The sequence below is a fragment of the Struthio camelus genome, chromosome 22, assembly GCF_040807025.1.
Source record: "Struthio camelus isolate bStrCam1 chromosome 22, bStrCam1.hap1, whole genome shotgun sequence".
NCBI classification, from domain to species: Eukaryota; Metazoa; Chordata; class Aves; order Struthioniformes; family Struthionidae; genus Struthio; species Struthio camelus.
Window position 1 is genome coordinate 5,571,623 of NC_090963.1, and position 17,915 is coordinate 5,589,537.

The 17,915-nt window shown below is 42.4% G+C and overlaps 1 protein-coding gene across 2 annotated transcripts in view; it reads left to right on the top strand.

Annotated features, from left to right (window-relative positions):
- The window catches only part of NCAPD3 (non-SMC condensin II complex subunit D3), a 32,683-nt gene that overhangs the window by 13,104 nt on the left and 1,664 nt on the right, over positions 1-17,915 (top strand). Inside the window, exons 15-32 of one of the 2 annotated variants that reach the window (XM_068916877.1) lie at positions 774-908; positions 1,662-1,882; positions 3,408-3,599; positions 3,936-4,033; positions 4,170-4,285; positions 5,690-5,797; positions 6,364-6,478; positions 6,570-6,677; positions 7,588-7,826; positions 8,594-8,673; positions 11,324-11,461; positions 11,806-11,939; positions 12,101-12,300; positions 12,897-13,007; positions 13,424-13,582; positions 14,790-14,959; positions 15,202-15,341; positions 15,469-15,546. In XM_068916877.1, the coding sequence (XP_068772978.1) occupies positions 774-908; positions 1,662-1,882; positions 3,408-3,599; positions 3,936-4,033; positions 4,170-4,285; positions 5,690-5,797; positions 6,364-6,478; positions 6,570-6,677; positions 7,588-7,826; positions 8,594-8,673; positions 11,324-11,461; positions 11,806-11,939; positions 12,101-12,300; positions 12,897-13,007; positions 13,424-13,582; positions 14,790-14,959; positions 15,202-15,341; positions 15,469-15,546 (2,542 nt within the window). The remainder of the gene's footprint in view (positions 1-773; positions 909-1,661; positions 1,883-3,407; positions 3,600-3,935; positions 4,034-4,169; positions 4,286-5,689; positions 5,798-6,363; positions 6,479-6,569; positions 6,678-7,587; positions 7,827-8,593; positions 8,674-11,323; positions 11,462-11,805; positions 11,940-12,100; positions 12,301-12,896; positions 13,008-13,423; positions 13,583-14,789; positions 14,960-15,201; positions 15,342-15,468; positions 15,547-17,915) is intronic. The other variant, XM_068916878.1, reaches the window with a different exon arrangement.

Here is a 17,915-nt window from a genome sequence, read left to right on the forward strand (position 1 = left end):
AGGCCTAAAAAAGGTTTTGCTTACTAGTTTGTGATGGGTGAATAATGAAAGTATGACGATAAAAACCTTTTCTAGCACTCTTCCAGACATTCCTGTAGTTCTTTGTTTAGAAAGAGAGCCTCTTTTGTCAATAGGCATTTAAATTAAGCAGTTTCCTTAAAAACTCAAGCATATTAGCTGCTTAGTTTGTTTTGACCTTCTTAACAAGGAGATGAGGTTATATCCGTCCTCCATTTGAGGAATGCATTGCTTTGCTTGTTGCTCAATTCTTTTAATGAAGTTATTGGCTTTAAAAGATGCATTGTTCAATGGAAATATTACTGTTTTAAAAGTGTATGTCTGCTGCTGACTGCCTTTCTTTGTGTTAGTCCTGTTACCCCCAGGTCTTCTCCCTCAGATCCCACACTGATTTGAGTTTCTCAGCCTATGTTTTTAAGCTTTTTTTGTTGCCAGGCTTTTGGATTTTTTTCTCTTCCTTCTTACCAGGTAAAAGACGTAGTACATATAAAAGACATATCGGTTTCAAGGGGAAAATGTGAAGTTGACTTTCTACAAAGTGCTGTTAGAAAATCTGAACTGAAAAGATGCTTTCTGTTCTGTTCTACATCTCTGATTCTGCCCACTTCCTATAACCTGTTAATGTGATGTTTCACTGACCGTGAGATAAGTTAGTCTTTAGCCAAAGTTGGTAGGGAGCGGCTGTATTTTTGATTTGCTACCAAATCCTCACGACTGATGTATCCAACAAAGTTATCCTGGCGTTTGACCTTCAGGTTTTTATGAGCATCCTGAAACACAACGTGATTCCTTGTACTCCAGAAGACTTGTCCACTCTTCAGGATCGTTGCCGGGACCCTGCTATTACTGTACGGAAGCAGGCCTTGCAGTCTATAACGGAGCTTCTTGTGGTGAGGAAAAGTAGCACAAATTCTTGTGCAGACCTGAGATGGGCAAAGTGTAGGTTAAAAGAAGGAGCAGACAGACAAATCTGGTGCATGTCAGTTGTTGATTCACCAAAATTCATTTTATGATTGTGTTTTAAGTTTTTTATTACCTTTTGACTTGGAAGTCATGATTCATTCTCACATAAACTTGTGATTTATGTAGGATGCTTCCACCTGCTGGATGCATTTATTTTCCTGGCTGTTGATTTGTGTGTCATGCATGGAGAAAATGCCTATGTTGTTGGCCTTATCAAGTTTAAAAAAAATCTGAATCACTTTACTGAGATCTAATGTGTAGATGGTATCACTGCAATATTTTTCCTGCTTTTCTATTTATTCACAAAGGGTTAGTAACTTAGGCCTATACCGTGAGGCTTATATTAATCACAGCTCCCTGTTTTTAGTGTTAAATCATCTGCTGTACAGCTTTATTGGGACACTCGTAATTATTTATAGGGTTGCAAAACAAAGCGTTACAGAACTTCAGCAGGAATACCAGGGAGCTTGATCACAAGTGTGATCGGCCCCTCGTGGTGTCGAGGAGATCTGAGCCCCCACGTTCCATAGGCTGCCACATTATAGTGCTGGTTAAGCAGTATGTTCATTTATTAAAATTTAATTTCAAGTTGGCAGATGAGCGGACGTTTCTAGGCATTTGCTGATCTTACCCATGCATACAGGACTTGATATTTCTAATGCAAAGTCGGTTTCTCTCAGTCTCAGCACCATAACGTTCTGGTACGGAAGGCCTGGTTAAGTGGAGTGGTGCCTGTTGTGATGGACACCGAAAGTTCTGTCCAAGAAAAGGCCTTGGATTGTCTTGATCAGCTCTTGTTGCAACATATAAAGCATTATAAAAAATACAGTTGTGAAGATGAAAAGCAGGTTCTAGCGTGGGAGCTCCTTACTCTCTTGACTTCGGAAAGCCAGGAGTTGTGGTAAGTACTCAGTGCCCCCCCCCCCCCCCCCCCGCCACCTCCCCCTGCTTATTATCAGTGAAAGAGATCTTGGATTCTGCCAGCATTTCTGTAACAGCCCTCTGTCCAGTATGTCAGATGATTTTTTATTGCCTTTATTATATTAGCATTCATGGAAAAAATCAAGAATTTTTTTACTTCTAATCCTGTTAGAATATACAGTTTTCCCTTTAGGAAATTGCCCCATAGGAAAATGCCTATTGATTGGAGGACTAAGATATAAGTATGAGGTTATACTTTCAGCTTTCCCATTTACTGTGTGACCACAGACTGTTAGGTATCATAGTTTGCATATTGTTTAAATGCATATGCTGTCTATCGCACAAGGACAGGAGACTGAATTTATTGACGTTTTAAAGCTATTTCAGTTCCCTGCTTGAAACAGACAACGTAAGTGCATATTACTGGTCAGAGATGGAAACTGTCATGCTGTGAGCTGCTTGTGTCGCTCCGCCATTTCCTAGGACAGATGAACTGTCAAGCACGTACATGTTGGCAGTTGGTGAGAAGAGTGCAGTTTTCCTTTGTCAAGTGTTTTTGCTTGCTCTTCTCGTTACCTCTGCCTTCTCCCCGAACTCTAGTGTTCATACATGGGAATGTCATACGGTGTTCTTGCTGTGTTGGTAGCGGCACAAATATGCAAGCGAAACGGTGTGCTGATGACAGAAGTAACTGAGTATAAATAAAGAAAGGAGAACTTATTAATTCTGATATACAATATGTTACTTGTCTTATGACAAATAGTATTATTCTGCCTTTTGCAGAATGCTGTGGGAAGTAGCCAAAGAAATGGAATGACACGCAGTATGGCAAGGACGCAACATCAGTTGACTAAAGACAGTTGTATGTTTATTAGTCAACAAGACATAGCTCAGAAATAGAAAATGAGATACTGGTTGTGCTCTGTTGCCAATCTGTGAAACTGTCGATGTTCTAATTTGGGCGATTTTATAACGCAGTTGGCAGTTTCTTAGCAGCTTCTACTTGATGACCTTAAAGTACCTAGCAGCTTGGTGAATCTCAGAACTCTCTCGACATGAAGTAGGTAACTAGGGGTGAACAGATAAATGAGCAATGTGCGGTGCCTTAACATTACTGTATCCTGTCCCATTACAGACGTGAAATAAAAACTTCCAGAAAGTCTTCCTTACAGGTTGCTGAAATTACATTTTCTTGATTTGTGTTGGTGTCAGTTGGACTTTCTGTCTCCAGGGCATTCAGTATTAGATCCATGTCTGTTTGCCAGGTCTTTAAGTGCATGAGAATTGTGGATTGGTAAATGAAAGAGTGTGGTAAATATCGGTGGTAAAAAAGATAAGTGGAAATCCTGACTTCCTCTGCGGAGTGGGAATGCAAAGTGTTAGAGCTCTGTTATGTTGCCTGGTATATCCTGGACAGAGATATTGGGTTTACTGACAGACTCCAACACCAAGTATTTTCTTTACTCCTTGTTTAACTTATTTTTTCTTCTCTGTCTTCCTTGTAGCCGTTACTTGAACAAAGCTTTTCACATTTGGTCCAGGCAGAATAAATTCTCCTCTACTTTCATCAATAATGTAATGTCCCATGTGGAAACAGAGCATGCTGCACCAGCTTGGATGTTGCTTGCCAAGGTGGCAGGTTCTTCACCCAAGCTGGATTATTCCAAGATCATTGAAGCCTGGGATAGTATCAGCAGGTATATGTGGCTTTGAACTCCATTCTGCAGGAATGAGGTGGGGGTGAAGAAGGGAAACAAAGCAAGTGAGCGCTGTCTGTCCTTCCACAAGTAGAGTGCTGTTTAGCTGCTTAGGTCACAGTTCTTTATCCAGGTTATGGGAGTTTCCAGCTAGGAGAGAAGTCGTGGCCTACAGATTTGTGCAGTAACCAACTGTTACCCTAAGCTTTTTAAGTTTTCATTTGGTTTGACAGATCTGTCTTGATAATGCATATCCTAGATGAAAGGATTTTTCTACTGCGGTTTAGTGTTGTTTCTTAGCGTTAATGTTAGTTTGTCGCCTCTGCTATTTTTCAGGCAGCAGAACGCGAGCGCTGATACTACAGGGCATATCCTGTGTGTTATTGGTCATGTTGCAAAGCACCTCCCTAGGAGCACCCGTGAGAGGCTGATCGGTGAGTGGCCCTGAGAAACTGCAGAGGGAAAGGCAGGGCTCAGTTTTGCTTCCCAGCTTAACAATGTTTTTTCTTCTCCTTAAGCATTTGATTAGCTTAGAAAATGCTCATCCTAGGTGTGTGACCTCCTTTTCAGATAATATCAAGTGCTGGCTGAGGGAGTTTCAGTATCCCCTGGAGGTGATTAGCCCAGCTGTAGAAGCGCTGCAGAAGCTCTGCCATGCGTATGTGGATGTGCCAGAAGAGACACAGGTGGGACTTAAAATGCATCTTTTAAAATAGCTTGTTTCACACTTCTTTGGAGGGCTGTCTCTTGAAGGCAGCTCCTGTCTCCAATCTGCAGGCTCATTAACTCACTAAACAAAAAGGATCTGACTCGAGCAACTTGTATCTCTTCTACTCAGCTCTCTTGGTATACTGCTGTTGTGCTGGAGAGTATCCTGTAGCTAAGGATGGATCTTTCTTCATGAGGACATTTTTTGCAGCTGAAATACCCCTGTGTTTGCCTTCTGTCAAGGTTTACAGTGTCCTTTAAGGAGACTATTGCGGTGCCGTTTTGACATCAGTTCTTCCTGGGATTGGTCTAGTTAGAAGCTGTAGGCTTATGCAGAACAGTCTGAACTGTTCTGTATCAGGCTGCTTTAGATTCACGTTTTCTGACTGTCTTTCATAGGCCCGAATGGGGAGTTAAAAAAATATCATTTGCACTTTTTTTTGCCCAGTTCCCCATTTGTTTTATGCCATATCTTTGCTTCACTTCTGCACTTCTGCAGTTAGAAGGTAGGCGATCTGTTGCTGTTAAAATCTATATCTCACCCTGAGCACAGTCACAAAGAAGCTAGAACTGGTGCATGTTTCCCTTGCTAATGAATGGCGTGTACGTATGAGTTACATTTCTCTTTTTTATACTGATGACAGCTATTTTGTAATAGGCATCCCAATAAACTTGAGTAAGTAGTCTGGAAGGCTGCACACTGTTTTTCAGGAGCCAGGGTGGATTCGTGGGTTTTGCTGTATTTTTTAAAATTGATGCTCAGAAAATTCCCACTGGTAGGTACGGTCATTACAGTATGTTGACTTGCAACCAAATGCGCGTATACCTTTGTATTGGTTACTTCAGTCTTTTTAACAGTGTCACTGCCATATATGCGTGTATTTAATTTCTTACTGTTACAGGTTTTAGATGGTAGAAAAAGATCATGAATGAAGTAAAGCTTCATTTATGTGATGGACGAGTAGCTTTTTTTTTTTTTTCCCTCTTGGAATTCACATCACATTTTCATGTGAATGGAACTGCAGTTTCCAAACAGCGCCTTAAAATTCATATAAACCACCTAAAATGTGTGGGATATACCGGGAACAGGTACCTAAATGCTTTCTGTTTAAACCTATGTGATTTCTACAATGAGGGAAACTTAGGCCTGTGGATCATTAACAGCCAGATTGTCCAAGGTGTTTTGGCACTTGCATGCATCCTTTGATATGCAGGAAGAATTTTAAAGCTCTAAGGCAGTGCCTGGTTAACGTCGGTAGGACCTAGAATTTTAAAAGCATAAAAACATTTTCAAATTAGGGATTCATGTGTGGAGAGTTACTACAACTAAATTTCGTTTAATGGATAAAGCACTGAACTAATTTGGTTCCATTGTGGAACAGGAGCTGCTCAACCAGGTGTGTGGAGATATAGTATCCACCTGTGAAAGCTATATTTCAAATATAGTCCTCAAAAAGGATGGAGCAGAACAGCTACAAGAAGATCTCTTGGTAAGTTTGGTACTCCTTCACAGGTTGGTCAAAGAACGTATGTGCTCTTGAAAGCGGTATTTCTTAAAGATCATGCCCAGAACTGTGTTATGTAGGAAAATATACTACATATGTAGGATGTGTATGCCTATGCTATATGTAGGATGTGTATGCCTTGTGTATGAACTGATAAGAAATCTGGTGTTTATGGGCACGGGAGGATACAAGCGCTTTTTCATAAGAAGTTGCTTTAGGAAGATGATGTCCCATGTATTTTTAATAAAATAGCGTGTTTTTTCTTCGCTTCTCCACTTTTCAGATTAGCTGTTTGGAAAATAAGTCTGTAGAATGCCTAGAATACTTTGAGAATTATTTCAATATCATTAGTGGATGTGGGGAAGTAACAGTTTGTTAAACACACACCCGCACTTCTGTTTCTGAATTTTGCCTTCTCTTCTCTAGCCACAGCCCTTTTGAAAGGGGAGAGGATTTTAAGGTGTTTTTGGAGAAGTACCATGCAGACTCCTGCTGATTTAATTGGCAGCTTGGCCATTGCCTTTTGACTGCAGTGTTGCTTTTGTCTGTAGGTGAAACACCTCTTCATTTTGGGTGAGGCTGCACAGTTGTGTCCAGCCAAAGTGGAGAAACGCATCTTTCTTTTGATTCAGTCCATTTTGGCTTCTTCTGTCAACGTGGAGCAACGTGAGGCTCTTTACTCTCTTTAATTTTGCATGTACAGACAACACTTTCCACCTCAAAAACATGTTTTCATTCCTCATCTGCTGTTTCTTAGTGCCTAGTTCTCTAGATGGTGAGGAAATTCCAGCTTCTCAGTCATTGTCCCAGTTCAGAGGATCAGCCATGCCTCCAGTGGTCAGAGCTCATGCGTTCATTACTCTGGGTAAGCACAGTCCTGCAACAGAAATGTGCCCTCGTGTATCTGATTCCCATGCTTCTGTGTGTTCCCTGGTTAAAGTTCTGTTCAAAAACTGTGGCAGTTAAAGTGGAGAATGCATAATGCTCAATATTCATATTACTCCAGCTTGGGGCTTTTACTAATGCAGATATCCGTGATAGCGAGATGCCCAAACCATAAAAACACTGCCATCTATGTGACCGTTTTTCAAGTTGGTTAATGCATTGTTTCTGTATAGGTGTACAGGTGAGCAATAGCCATGTCCTTCAGATTTGTACTGCCCTCTGTTCTTAGAGTTAGTTGCTGTCTGCCTGCAGGATCATCTTGTCTGTAACGAGGTGCTTGACACAGGAAGAAAAAAAAAAAATGGTGCTTTTCTGCACTGTGGAGCAGAATGGCTGTGCATAGTCTCTTCTCATGCAGATGGATAGTATTGTTCTTTCTTTACATGCTTTGGGAAACTTAATACTTCTGTACAGAGCTTAGCCTGCATTCTAACATTACTTCTTTCAAACTGATTCTATCTTACTTTAAGTCAATTTAGCAATGCTCTTAGAGGTGGGTGTCTCCCTGCTATGCCTACGGCAGCTTGGGCTGTCCTTTTTAGCTACTTAGAGCAATACCTTGTATACGGCAATAGTTTTCTGTGAAGGAGGGAATTTGCCATAGAGACCCACGCTATAGGTCTAAAAAGAGTTTGGAAGGAACTCCTTGAAGTATAATTCCTTTGAGAGATTGTTCATCAAGTTTCAGCATGTTTCTTGTTTATTCCCTTGTTTACTTCCTGCTTTCTCTCTTGGCTCATATTGGACTCAAAGGAGGCAGTTAGCTGGGCTGTGGTGATTAGGAACAGGAATATATTCACAGCACTGACAGTCTCATCCCTATTTGACAGGTAAACTGTGTTTACAGCATGAAGACCTGGCAAAGAAGTGCATTGCAGCTCTAGCTCGAGAACTGGAGGTGTCAGATGATGTGGCCATTCGCAATAATGTTGTCATTGTTATGTGCGATCTATGTGTCCGCTACACCACCATGGTGGACCGATACATTCCCAACATTTCCATGTGTCTAAAGGACCCAAATCCCTTCATCCGTAAGCAGACGCTGATCCTGCTTACCAACCTTCTGCAGGTAAATAGAGAGCAGAAGCATGTATTTGGCAACCTGCTTCAGTTTCCTCTGTTGCGCTGAATACTGACAACCTGACCAGCGAGCGCGTTGTTTGTAGCTTGATTCTAGAGCGTTGTGGCAATCTACCCTAATTCAAGAAGACTTTAAAACTGTGGGTTTCGTTACTTTTTTTGGGGGGGGGAGGGGGGGCGCTAGCTAAGGAGGATTCACTTCCAATACACTTAGTACAGTTGGGTAACCAAATTATTCTCATCCCATGTTTATCTGTCGTCTTATTCTAGCTTTTTCTTTTGAATTCCCTTCTGTATCACTCCTATGTGAGTGAACGTAACGAGTGCCACAGTGCTTTTTTTCTCCTGCTGTCTCTGTTTATTGTTCTAGAGATGTAAATGTTGCGAGGCAGAAAATGTTTGCCCTCCCAATGTTCATATGAACCCAACCAAGGCAGGTTGCAGTGCATTTGACTCTGAGAACAGTATCAAGGAGCACCTGTGCGTTAGCATTGGAGAACAGCTTTTTCTGTTGATACCTGTGGTAAACCTAGATGCTTGGTGCTGTGGTATTTATGCTGTTTAAAGCATCCTCCAGAACATTGTCATCTTGAGGTTTGTCTTGTGTACCTCCTGGTGAAGTTGTATAGCTTGCTCATTTGCCTGATGTATGTTCTGCCAGGTTCCGTCCAATATTACCCTGGCTACAATCTGAGGGTTCACGCTGTTTTTTTCCTGGTTCAGGCTGATATTTTATTTTCTACGTTTTTCTTGTAGGAGGAGTTTGTGAAATGGAAAGACTGTCTGTTCTTCCGGTTTGTCAGTGTCTTGGTGGATCCAAATCCAGATATTGCCAGGTAAAATACTTGTTCTGTAAAACACTGAAGGAATCGAAAGGTCAAAGATGAACTCAAAAGTAATCTCAGTCTTGCACCTTTATGGGGACAAATTTCACTGAGACAGCAGATGACATTCCTATTCACCTCTTTGCTTCTACATTCGTGCTTTGGGGTCTGAAATGCTAGCAAAGGAGTGGTGAACTTCTTTCCAAGTCGTTGGAAGATCCCGAAGTAGCAAGCTGTATGTTCTTGTAGAAGGCTGAAGGCCAGGGGGAGTATTCTCAGCAATGCGTATTTGATACAGTCAAGTCTGTGAATGATGAGGGCTGAAGTGGGACTGGTTCCTCTGAGAAGAGTAGCAAGTAGGCGGGTACTGAATGCAGAGGAGAAGCTTAGACAGCTTGCTAGTGTTTCTACCTACAACCGTCAAAACGAAGATTGGCATTTCCAGGACCATCAACCGAGTGTTGCTTACTAGTGCACGTTCACACCTTCATTTCTTTTGTATGGGTTTTGAGTACGTAAAAATGTCTTTCCAGTAGATGGTGACATTGCAACATCACATTCCCAGTGCTTTAGCTGAGGAAGACATTGCTATTCCATTGGGAGCCTTTTTTGTTGCATCTGCATGCAGTGGATGCATCCAGATAAAAACACTTTCTTCCAGGCTGGGATTAACTTCCAGCTCTTGCAGGTCTTGTGATGATTAACTTTGCAGAATACAGAAAACCAGATTTTTGTTGAGTTGCCTTCCTCTTGAAGCTGGGGGAAGGAGAACACAAAAATGCCTTGATCTCCAGCTGCTACCTTGTGTCTCGTTGCCAAGTAGAAACTAATTTGTCAGAACACCTGAGCATGACTGGAGGCATGGATATGAGCAGAGAAGAGGAGAGTACTGTTAAATACAGTTCAGTCATAGGGACTTCAGGAAGCAGCTAATGCTTTTCTACATGTGCCTGGGCAGCAGACTGCATGTGTCAGTGCCAAAATGAATGCTAACATTTGAAATAGTAAGTGTATCCCCCCAAGACTGTATTCATGCGCAAATAGTGGTCTGACCTTTGCTTAGGTTCCAGTGCACCGTGGTTCACAGTGAAGGGAGAAGCTTTCTTTTGAACTTGCCATGAAGCGTTTATTGCTGGCCTGTGTGTGGTTAGCGTGTGCTCTTGGGGGCAGCATGAGTTACAGTTCTAAGGATCATCCTGCTGAACTGCTGCTGGATGGTTTGGCTGTCATTTCCCTTCTGCTGCTGCTTTCCAGCAGTGCTTCAAGAACTTGGGTAGCCTGTGTTCGCAGGGGTCTTGTTGGGGTCAAAGGAATCAATCTCAAGGTGACCAGAAACTAAAAAAAACATATTTGTTGTTTGTTAGCATGGGAAGGATTCCCTCTCACTTGTTTAGAAGGAGTAACTCCTGGCTAACTGAGGCCTCAGAGTGTGGGTGAGCGCTCTTATTTGCTAGATTTTGGGACAGCTCATGGATAACTCTCGTGTTTACAGGAGTGGACTGCCGCTCTTGGAGCAGTGACAAGAACCATATGTGGCACAGGCTGGCTTTATGCCAACTTCTCGTGCACAGCTGCGTCTCTGCACTTCTCTAAGTTCAGCACTTCCAGGTTGCTGGTCTCAGTCTTCAGGTCCTGTTCTTCCTGCCCTGCCCATGTGCTGCTCTCTGTGCAGCATTGCACCTACTTGTTGATTAGAAGCAACCTGCTGTTCCAGCACGATGTTGTGCCTCTTAGTAGGAATGACCGTTTGTATGGAAACTTTGCAGCGAGATTTCATCTAAAGGTTCTTCTGTAGTTTTCATAACAGTAGGGACTGAACGCTTCACCAGAGGCAGCGTATCTATATCCTTGCCTCTCTCTTAAATGTATGTGCATGTCTTGTGACCGGAAAATTTTACAAGTGGGGAATGTGGCCGTTGGCAAATTAAACGGCTTGCACAGTGCTGCATGAAGCAAAGCCAGGTGCTAAGCCCAGTTGCTCTGAGCTCTAGTCTTGTGCCCTTTATGTTCTGTGTGTGCGCGTGTGTCTGTGTGCACGTGCATACATTCAGTACCACTTTCCAGCTCAAACCTCTGCAACAATTGTAGGTCTGCTGTCACTGAGTTTTCAAAACGTTTTAAAGTAAGTAGATAACTTTCTTGTTCTTGAACAGGATGTATGAGAAACAGGCAAAGATGCCTATAAAATAGTCTTGCAAGACCAAAGCCATAGCTTTTTATGCTTTTGAAATTTTTACCCTTTGCCTCAGTGCCATGTTTGCTCTGGATATCCTGATCCCTGTTTTGATTGACTTTCCACAGGGCTGGCCTTGTAAGCATCTCAGCCACAATGAGACTTAAGTTATTTCAATACTAAAAATGATGTGCCTGGATTTGAAGTTCAAATGTATTTCTGTCTGTAACTGTTTACTTTTGTGGCAAGAAACGAAGTCGTCGTGTGGATGCTGAAAACTTCTGTCTTTTTCTGTCTGAAAAAGGCCTTGAGGTCCATAAGCTGGTAGCCTCGCTCAAGCCCAGGTGGAGCCACACAAGAATTAAATGTAGTATTGAGGGAGACTTGTGAAAGGAAAACCATATTTCTGCCTCATTGTGGTTTTGCCCTGTGTTTCAGGAATGGCTTTTAGAGGCTGACTGATTAGTTCGTTCTTTTCCTGCTTTCCAGATTCGGGGAATTCTGCCTGGTGCATCTGTTGCTGAAGAGAAATCCAGTAATGTTCTCCCAACACTTCATTGAATGCATCTTCCATTTCAATAGCTATGAGAAACATGAGAAGTACAACAGGTTCCCCCAGAGTGAGCGGTCAGTTGAGTGTATTTGTATCCCCTTACCACTAGGTGGTGGGTTCTCTGATCATGCAGTTTTGGGTTGCAGCAAAGCTTTCCTGGCGCTTTATAGGAAGTATGCAATGGGGAGGGTGGTTTTAAATTAAGCTAGGGGAAGTGATATTAAGTTAAGAGTGTTCTGCCTTCCCTGTGACACTTTTGGGAGGAGGTCTGTAATTTGTGGGAGTGTGCAGTATCCTAACTGGTTTATAGGTCTTGAAGGTGACATTCAAATACTCCTTGCAGATTTAAAGTCTTATTATTTCTGCAAGTTCTGTGTAATGTGACTTGGTCCCTGTAAAATGTCTTTCTCTACCACAGGGCGAAGAATCTCTTTTCTCTGAGGGGAAAAGATAACAAAGAAAAAAGGATGCATATCTACAAGTTCCTGCTAGACCACTTTACAGATGAGCAGAGGTTCAGCATTACAACAAAAATAAGCCACAGTATCCTAGGTAGAGGTCTCTCTTTAAGTAAATAAGATAACAAATCTGGCAAACAACTGGTGTCTATATAAAACCGTTAGGCACTCAGTCCTGCAGAGATATCTCTTTGTCGTTAGTGGCACTGCTTTTCACGGTAGAATACTCTCTTATTTCCTCCCTGCCTGTTCCAGCATGCTTTGTGGATAAGGTACTTCCACTGGACCTGGAAGCCAGCGAGTTGCTCTCGGATACGTTTGCCGTCCTAAGTTGCAAAGAGATCAAGTTATCAACTATGAGATCAAAACCTGAAGAAGACGTGCAGCCTGATGAAGATGAAATGGCAATGGCCAATGCAGTTATGCAGGCAGCACAAAAAAAGCTCATCTCACAGGTGAATGGCACTTAGTTTGGTATGGAAAGAGGGCTGGCCACCATGGTAGGAGAAATTTTACCCTTCTGTGATGGAGAAGCTTGTGCAAAAATTGCCAAGGACGTACTGTGCCCATATGCTGTTGTTTAGGCTCTGTGTGTAGGACCCCTCTGGCCTGTTGGCACCCATTGAAGCAGTGTATGGTGGGGAAAGAACATGTTAAACCTAGATTTTTGGTGGATGCTTGTACTTGCGGGGTCGACTGGAGGAACAGAAATGTATTTCCTCTGAAGTCAGTGAAGCTATGCTGGGCTAAATTTGTTCTGCGTTACTGTTGTTACCAGTTGTTACTGGTAAAGCATTTGAATATAACGATGGTTTTTGGTGCACCTTTTGTCAGCTTGCCTTCCATATGAGAACTGACATATTGATACATCTTGAAAGACAGACTGCAATTATTTAAAACCCTATGTACATACATGGGGGATGAGGGCAGGCTTAGCTGCCGTTAATTCCTTTGCTAGGGAGTAATAATTCTTTTTAGGCCATTCATCTAACAACAGAGTGACTTCTCCTTTTTTGCATCTTCTAACTGTTCATGCCTTGTTCAAACAAAGGTTCAAAAGAAAAACTTCATAGAAAACATCATCCCAATAATCACTTCACTGAAGTCTTTGATGGAGCAGAAGAGGATCCCAGCTCTCAGAGACCTCATGAACTATTTACGTGTAAGTGGAAGCGGTTTTTTTCCCTCTCTTAAGTTAATGTGTTAGATATGTGACCAGTAGTGGAATGAACAGCCTTCTTAGAAGGAAATTTAGAAGGCATGCGATGTTGTGACACTGACTGTGCAAAATGATGTAGGAGGTGGAGGGATTCTAGGCGTGGATCTCAGTGTGATACGTGTGAGTCTCCTCACTGGGATGTGGGCAGAAAGCTTGAATGGTGGTAAGCTTTTTCATGTTCTGAAGTACGAATTGGAATTGAAACCCTTAGTCTGTTAGAAACATCTCTGGTGTACCAACTGATATTTCCTTTTGCACTTAAACAGCTGTGATCTGAATGGAGGCATGAATCAGCAGTCAGGAGAGATTTTTTTTTTTCTTTTTTTTTTTAAGAGTTTAAACATTCCTTATTGTTCCAGGAAATGATGCAAGATTACCGAAATGAAATCAAAGACTTCTTTGCTGTGGACAAGCAGCTGGCAGCTGAGCTGGAGTATGATATGAAGAAATACGAAGAGCAGCTGGCAAGGGAGAAGGAATCTGACCAAGACCAAGTCTCAGCAGCACAGGCAGAGGTGGTTGGTGCCATTTGCTCTGTACAAGTACTGTCTCTTCTACTGAAGTTTATGCTGCAGATAATCCCCGCACCTTGAATGTCTGTGGAGCTTCTTACAGAACTCTTTAACAGGATGGTTAATGTAATGTTCTCTCAGCTCTTCATATTTGCTGACAGAAGCTTTGATTTCAGAGTCATTAAATATGTTTGAAACAGCAACAACAAAACCAAACACACATTAGCCAAAGAGGAGCAGCAAAGAATTAGTTTAAAAACAATTCAGTGTAAAGGGAAGGCCAAGTCTAACGTGCCACTGGCTGTGTTAACATCCTGTATTAATCTCTGTTCTCAGAGTGAAAATATTGCAGGTTAATATGCAGCTGGATTTCTGGCCACTTTTGAGTTGCAGGCTGTATCATACTAGAACAATTCTGCATCTGTTTGGAGTTGGTGACAGCAACCAGTCCTTTACTTGGCTCTTAAAAGTTTTTCTCTTGGTGGGTGTTAAGGAGATAGTGCCTCTAATTCCCATACCTACTTTTGCTCTACAGATGCTTTCATCAGACCTGGAATGATTCAGCTGTGTCATCTTTAGGATCTAAATTATCATTGGGATGATTCAGCTGTGTCATCTTTAGGATCTAAATTATGATTACTCTGCTTGAGAGCTTTCTAAAGCGATGGTCTTTCTGAAGCCTCAGAATCTGACTGCAAAACATGGCGCTTAAATGCAGCCTTATTTTCAGGCCCTGCCCTCTGAAAGTGAGGCCCCTGTTAAGAGGGTAAGCAGGTTACAAAGAGAAGGATTCATTTTGCCTGACTTCAGATGTGTGCAGGGTGGAAACTTACATCTATGCTAGTCACGCAAATCCTCTTTTAGAGCCAGTGTAAAGAAATTCAAACGTGCTGGGATAAATTGTCCTGTAGTATTTCAGATACCTACCTCAAGACGAGATGACTTTTGCTCTGGAAGTACTTTTTCTGCTGACTGTAAAGAGTGCCTGTATGTAGACCGTTAAACTAGGACATCTGTATCCCATCAAAAGTTACTTTTCACTTCTTGTTAAAATTTTGGTCAAGAAAGACTTTCTCTGTGGCACCCCCTTTATGCCCATCACACAAAGGACACTTCTTAATCACACAGAATTTATGTCTAGGTGTCTTGTGTCTGAGTTTTCTACGCTTGTATCCATTGTTAGATATATGATCTTTCTTCCTGTTTTCGGTAGCAACCTCCATCTTTGGGGGCAGCTGTACCTTCTAGTGGCTGGAATAATAATGCTCAGTCTCCTGTTACCGGGAGACAATCCTCACCAACTGGATCACATCTCTCCTCTGTGTCTTCTGAGTTTACAACACCTCAAGCTGACGTTCTGAAACAGCCATTACTTAGTCGCAGGTATGGGTTTCTGTTTATATTACAGGTTATGATATTCTGCAGGGCTGTTGCTTTGCTTATCCACTCTTTACTTAGTGGTATGAAAGCCAGCAATGTTTTACCACAGTCTTCTCTCTTGCATTTGGTGTCTGAGATCATAAGTAACTGGGAGGAGGTAGAACTCTCCCCCATCATATGCATCTCATCTGGTCTTGCGGAAAGAAATCACTTCAGTGTTTCTGTGGGGTCTTTTTGTCCTGTAGGCCAGTGTCCTTGAGCACACTTGCCATCCTGAATTCGGCCAGGAAGGTGATGGAGGCCAGGAGCAAGCAGCGCAGTAAGAGTGTTGGAGGAAGTTTATCAACTGTATCTTTTCCATCAAGCACAACTGGCAGCAAGCAAGGTAGGCAGCTTGCTACAAACTGATAGACAGTGGAATAGATCTAATTGACACATCTTAATTGTTAGACCTTTGAAAAAGGTCTGAGTGAACACTTTTCTGTTCTTAATTATTTCCTTGTTATTTCTAGGATCCTTTCAAAGCCTGAATCAACCGTCTACTGGAGCAAACATTTCTGTGGTGGGCCGTGCAATCAGCACACCAGAACGTAAGTAACGCAGAGGAGTCCTTTCCAAATTGGGCTGAACACTCATTCTCTGAGATATGTAGCAATGTGCGGCCCCAGCTATAGAGCAGAGAAAATCAGTGTTAACTGATTGTTTATCTAAGCGGCGGTAAATAAAAACCATTCTGAAAGTGAAGGTCTTGGATGGGCGATGTACGTAGGAAAGGACAATCCAACATGATCCCTATTTACATGTCAGAGGGTATTGCAGTTTTGAGTCAGTGCAGGTGAGCGTCTGTTTCTGGCTGCTGAAGCAACGGAACTATTGCCCTTTCTTCCTCCACCAGCTTTGGGATGCTGAGCAGGCATATTGGTCCTGGTTCCTTAGTAGCATGCGTTGCCTCGGGTTGGCAGGTTTCTGTTGCTTTGAGATACTCACTCTTTTTAAATCTAGAAGCACAGCTTAGCGCTTTAAACTACAGAACCCTGCTGCAGAGGGAAGTCCTCAAGGTCCGGCCCCTTCCAGCTCTAACACAGAGGGTTCTTGCTGTCTAAACAAAGGATCCCATGTGAGCTAGGATCTGCTTCTGTTACCAGACCAGGCGGTGGGCTGTGACATCTGTGAGAAATGGAAGAGATTGCTCAAGTGAGATTAATAACCTGCATGGTCATTTTTGAGTGTGTGTGCTGTACTCCTAAGAAAGAACTGAACTGAGTACTGGAGAAGGAATGATTTGTTTTTCTACTCTGCTGTGGAAATAAAAGCAGAAATACATAGAGAGAAGTCTCTAATGCACAAGTTAAAAGAATGTGCTGTGCTTATGTCCACTGCAGCTGAATTACCATCTCACAAAACCTGACCTCTAAAAGCTACGTTTTATTGGAATGCTTTCTGACGGTCTTGGAGCGTTCCACAGCGTCCCTCTCCTACAAGCACAAAAGACAGTTGCAGTAGAACAGAAACAGAGCTGAGTTTCAGCAGTGGATTTCCTTCCTTTATGTCAGTTCACTGCCAAACTCCTTTAGGGCATCTCCGCTGTAGTGTGGACTGTGCGTGTGATTAACTCCTTTCCCTGCTCAGGAGAAAGCTCCAGTTAAGCTGCGAGTACAGGTGAGTGTCTGACAGGTCAGATCTTGTTAGGCAGTTGTGAATTGTTGGGCTTTTTTTGTTTTTTTTTTTCCACAAGCATATGTGTATGACTGCACTGTTTGCCCACATCTGTGCAAATACTTGACCTGCATGCACACAGGAGAGCCAACTGCATGTGGCCACTAGGGCATTCAGCTGTGCCGCTGTCTGCAAATACCTCACATCCACGAGCAGGCAGAAGCAAGCCAATGGTAGTGATGCGCATCCACTGGAAAAGTCTCATCTTTCTCTTCCCTGTATGCTCCGCTCTTTGGCTAGATTTGTCTGTCTCAGTATTTCTCTTTGCTGTCTGAGCAGCACGCAGTGATCTTTGTGCAGAAAATTGGAGGGTATGTTTTTGGAGAGCAGAAATCTTTAAGTGCTGTATCTCCGTCTAGAAGTTTGCACTGCTTTCTTTTAAGCACCTTATGGTGAAGAAAGAGGGAGAATGTTAATCTGGAGTGGTACTAAGACTGTGAATTCCTGCTTTGCTTTGAGGCAGCATGTGTCCTTCAATGAGGAGACAAACTGTACAGAACAGTATCATCACTTGAGTTAGTGTACGTTGAGCCACCTGCATGGTGCTGCTGGGTCTTTCAAGATTATAGACAATCAAAAAAAAAAATTTTTTTTCTTTCTCTGGTATGTCATTCTGAAACTCTTGGCAGTGCATTTCTTAATAAATAATTTTGTACATGAGAAGTTAAGAGAGACCACCAAGTTAACAGTGGTCTCTCTTCTCACCATCCTATTCAACTGTTCTTCCTGTCGGTCAGTCCCTGCTTTTTAGGCCTCCTCATCTCTCCTGCTCTTTACTTTGAGAATGGCTAAGTGGGTCTGGGCAAGTGTAGATTGCTTCACTGTAGTACATAAACACAGGTAAAGATAGCCCTTTTGATTGCATGGGAAGCCTTACCTGATGATACCATTTCTTTCTTTCTGTCTTTTCCCATAAACTCCTCATTAGCCACATTACCTTCTTAAGGCACGCTGCACAAAGCCAAAATGTTTGCAAGTCAGTCTTGAGAGACTCAGAGGCTAGCTAAGCCAGAGAAAATTGGGCTTCCACTACATGTTTCAGTGACGCCCTTTCAGGACAGGGAAAGAATTTGAGAGCAAACCCAGCCAGTCTTTAGAGAGAAGCAGAATTTCCATCTCCTGCCCTATAAGGCACTTTCTACTTTAATTCCTTGTGAAAGGTTCTGGGAAACATGAACATAAAGTAGAGAGTTGAGTAAAGTAAAATCCGGGTGTTGTGACATCTCTCCTGAGATAAATGACA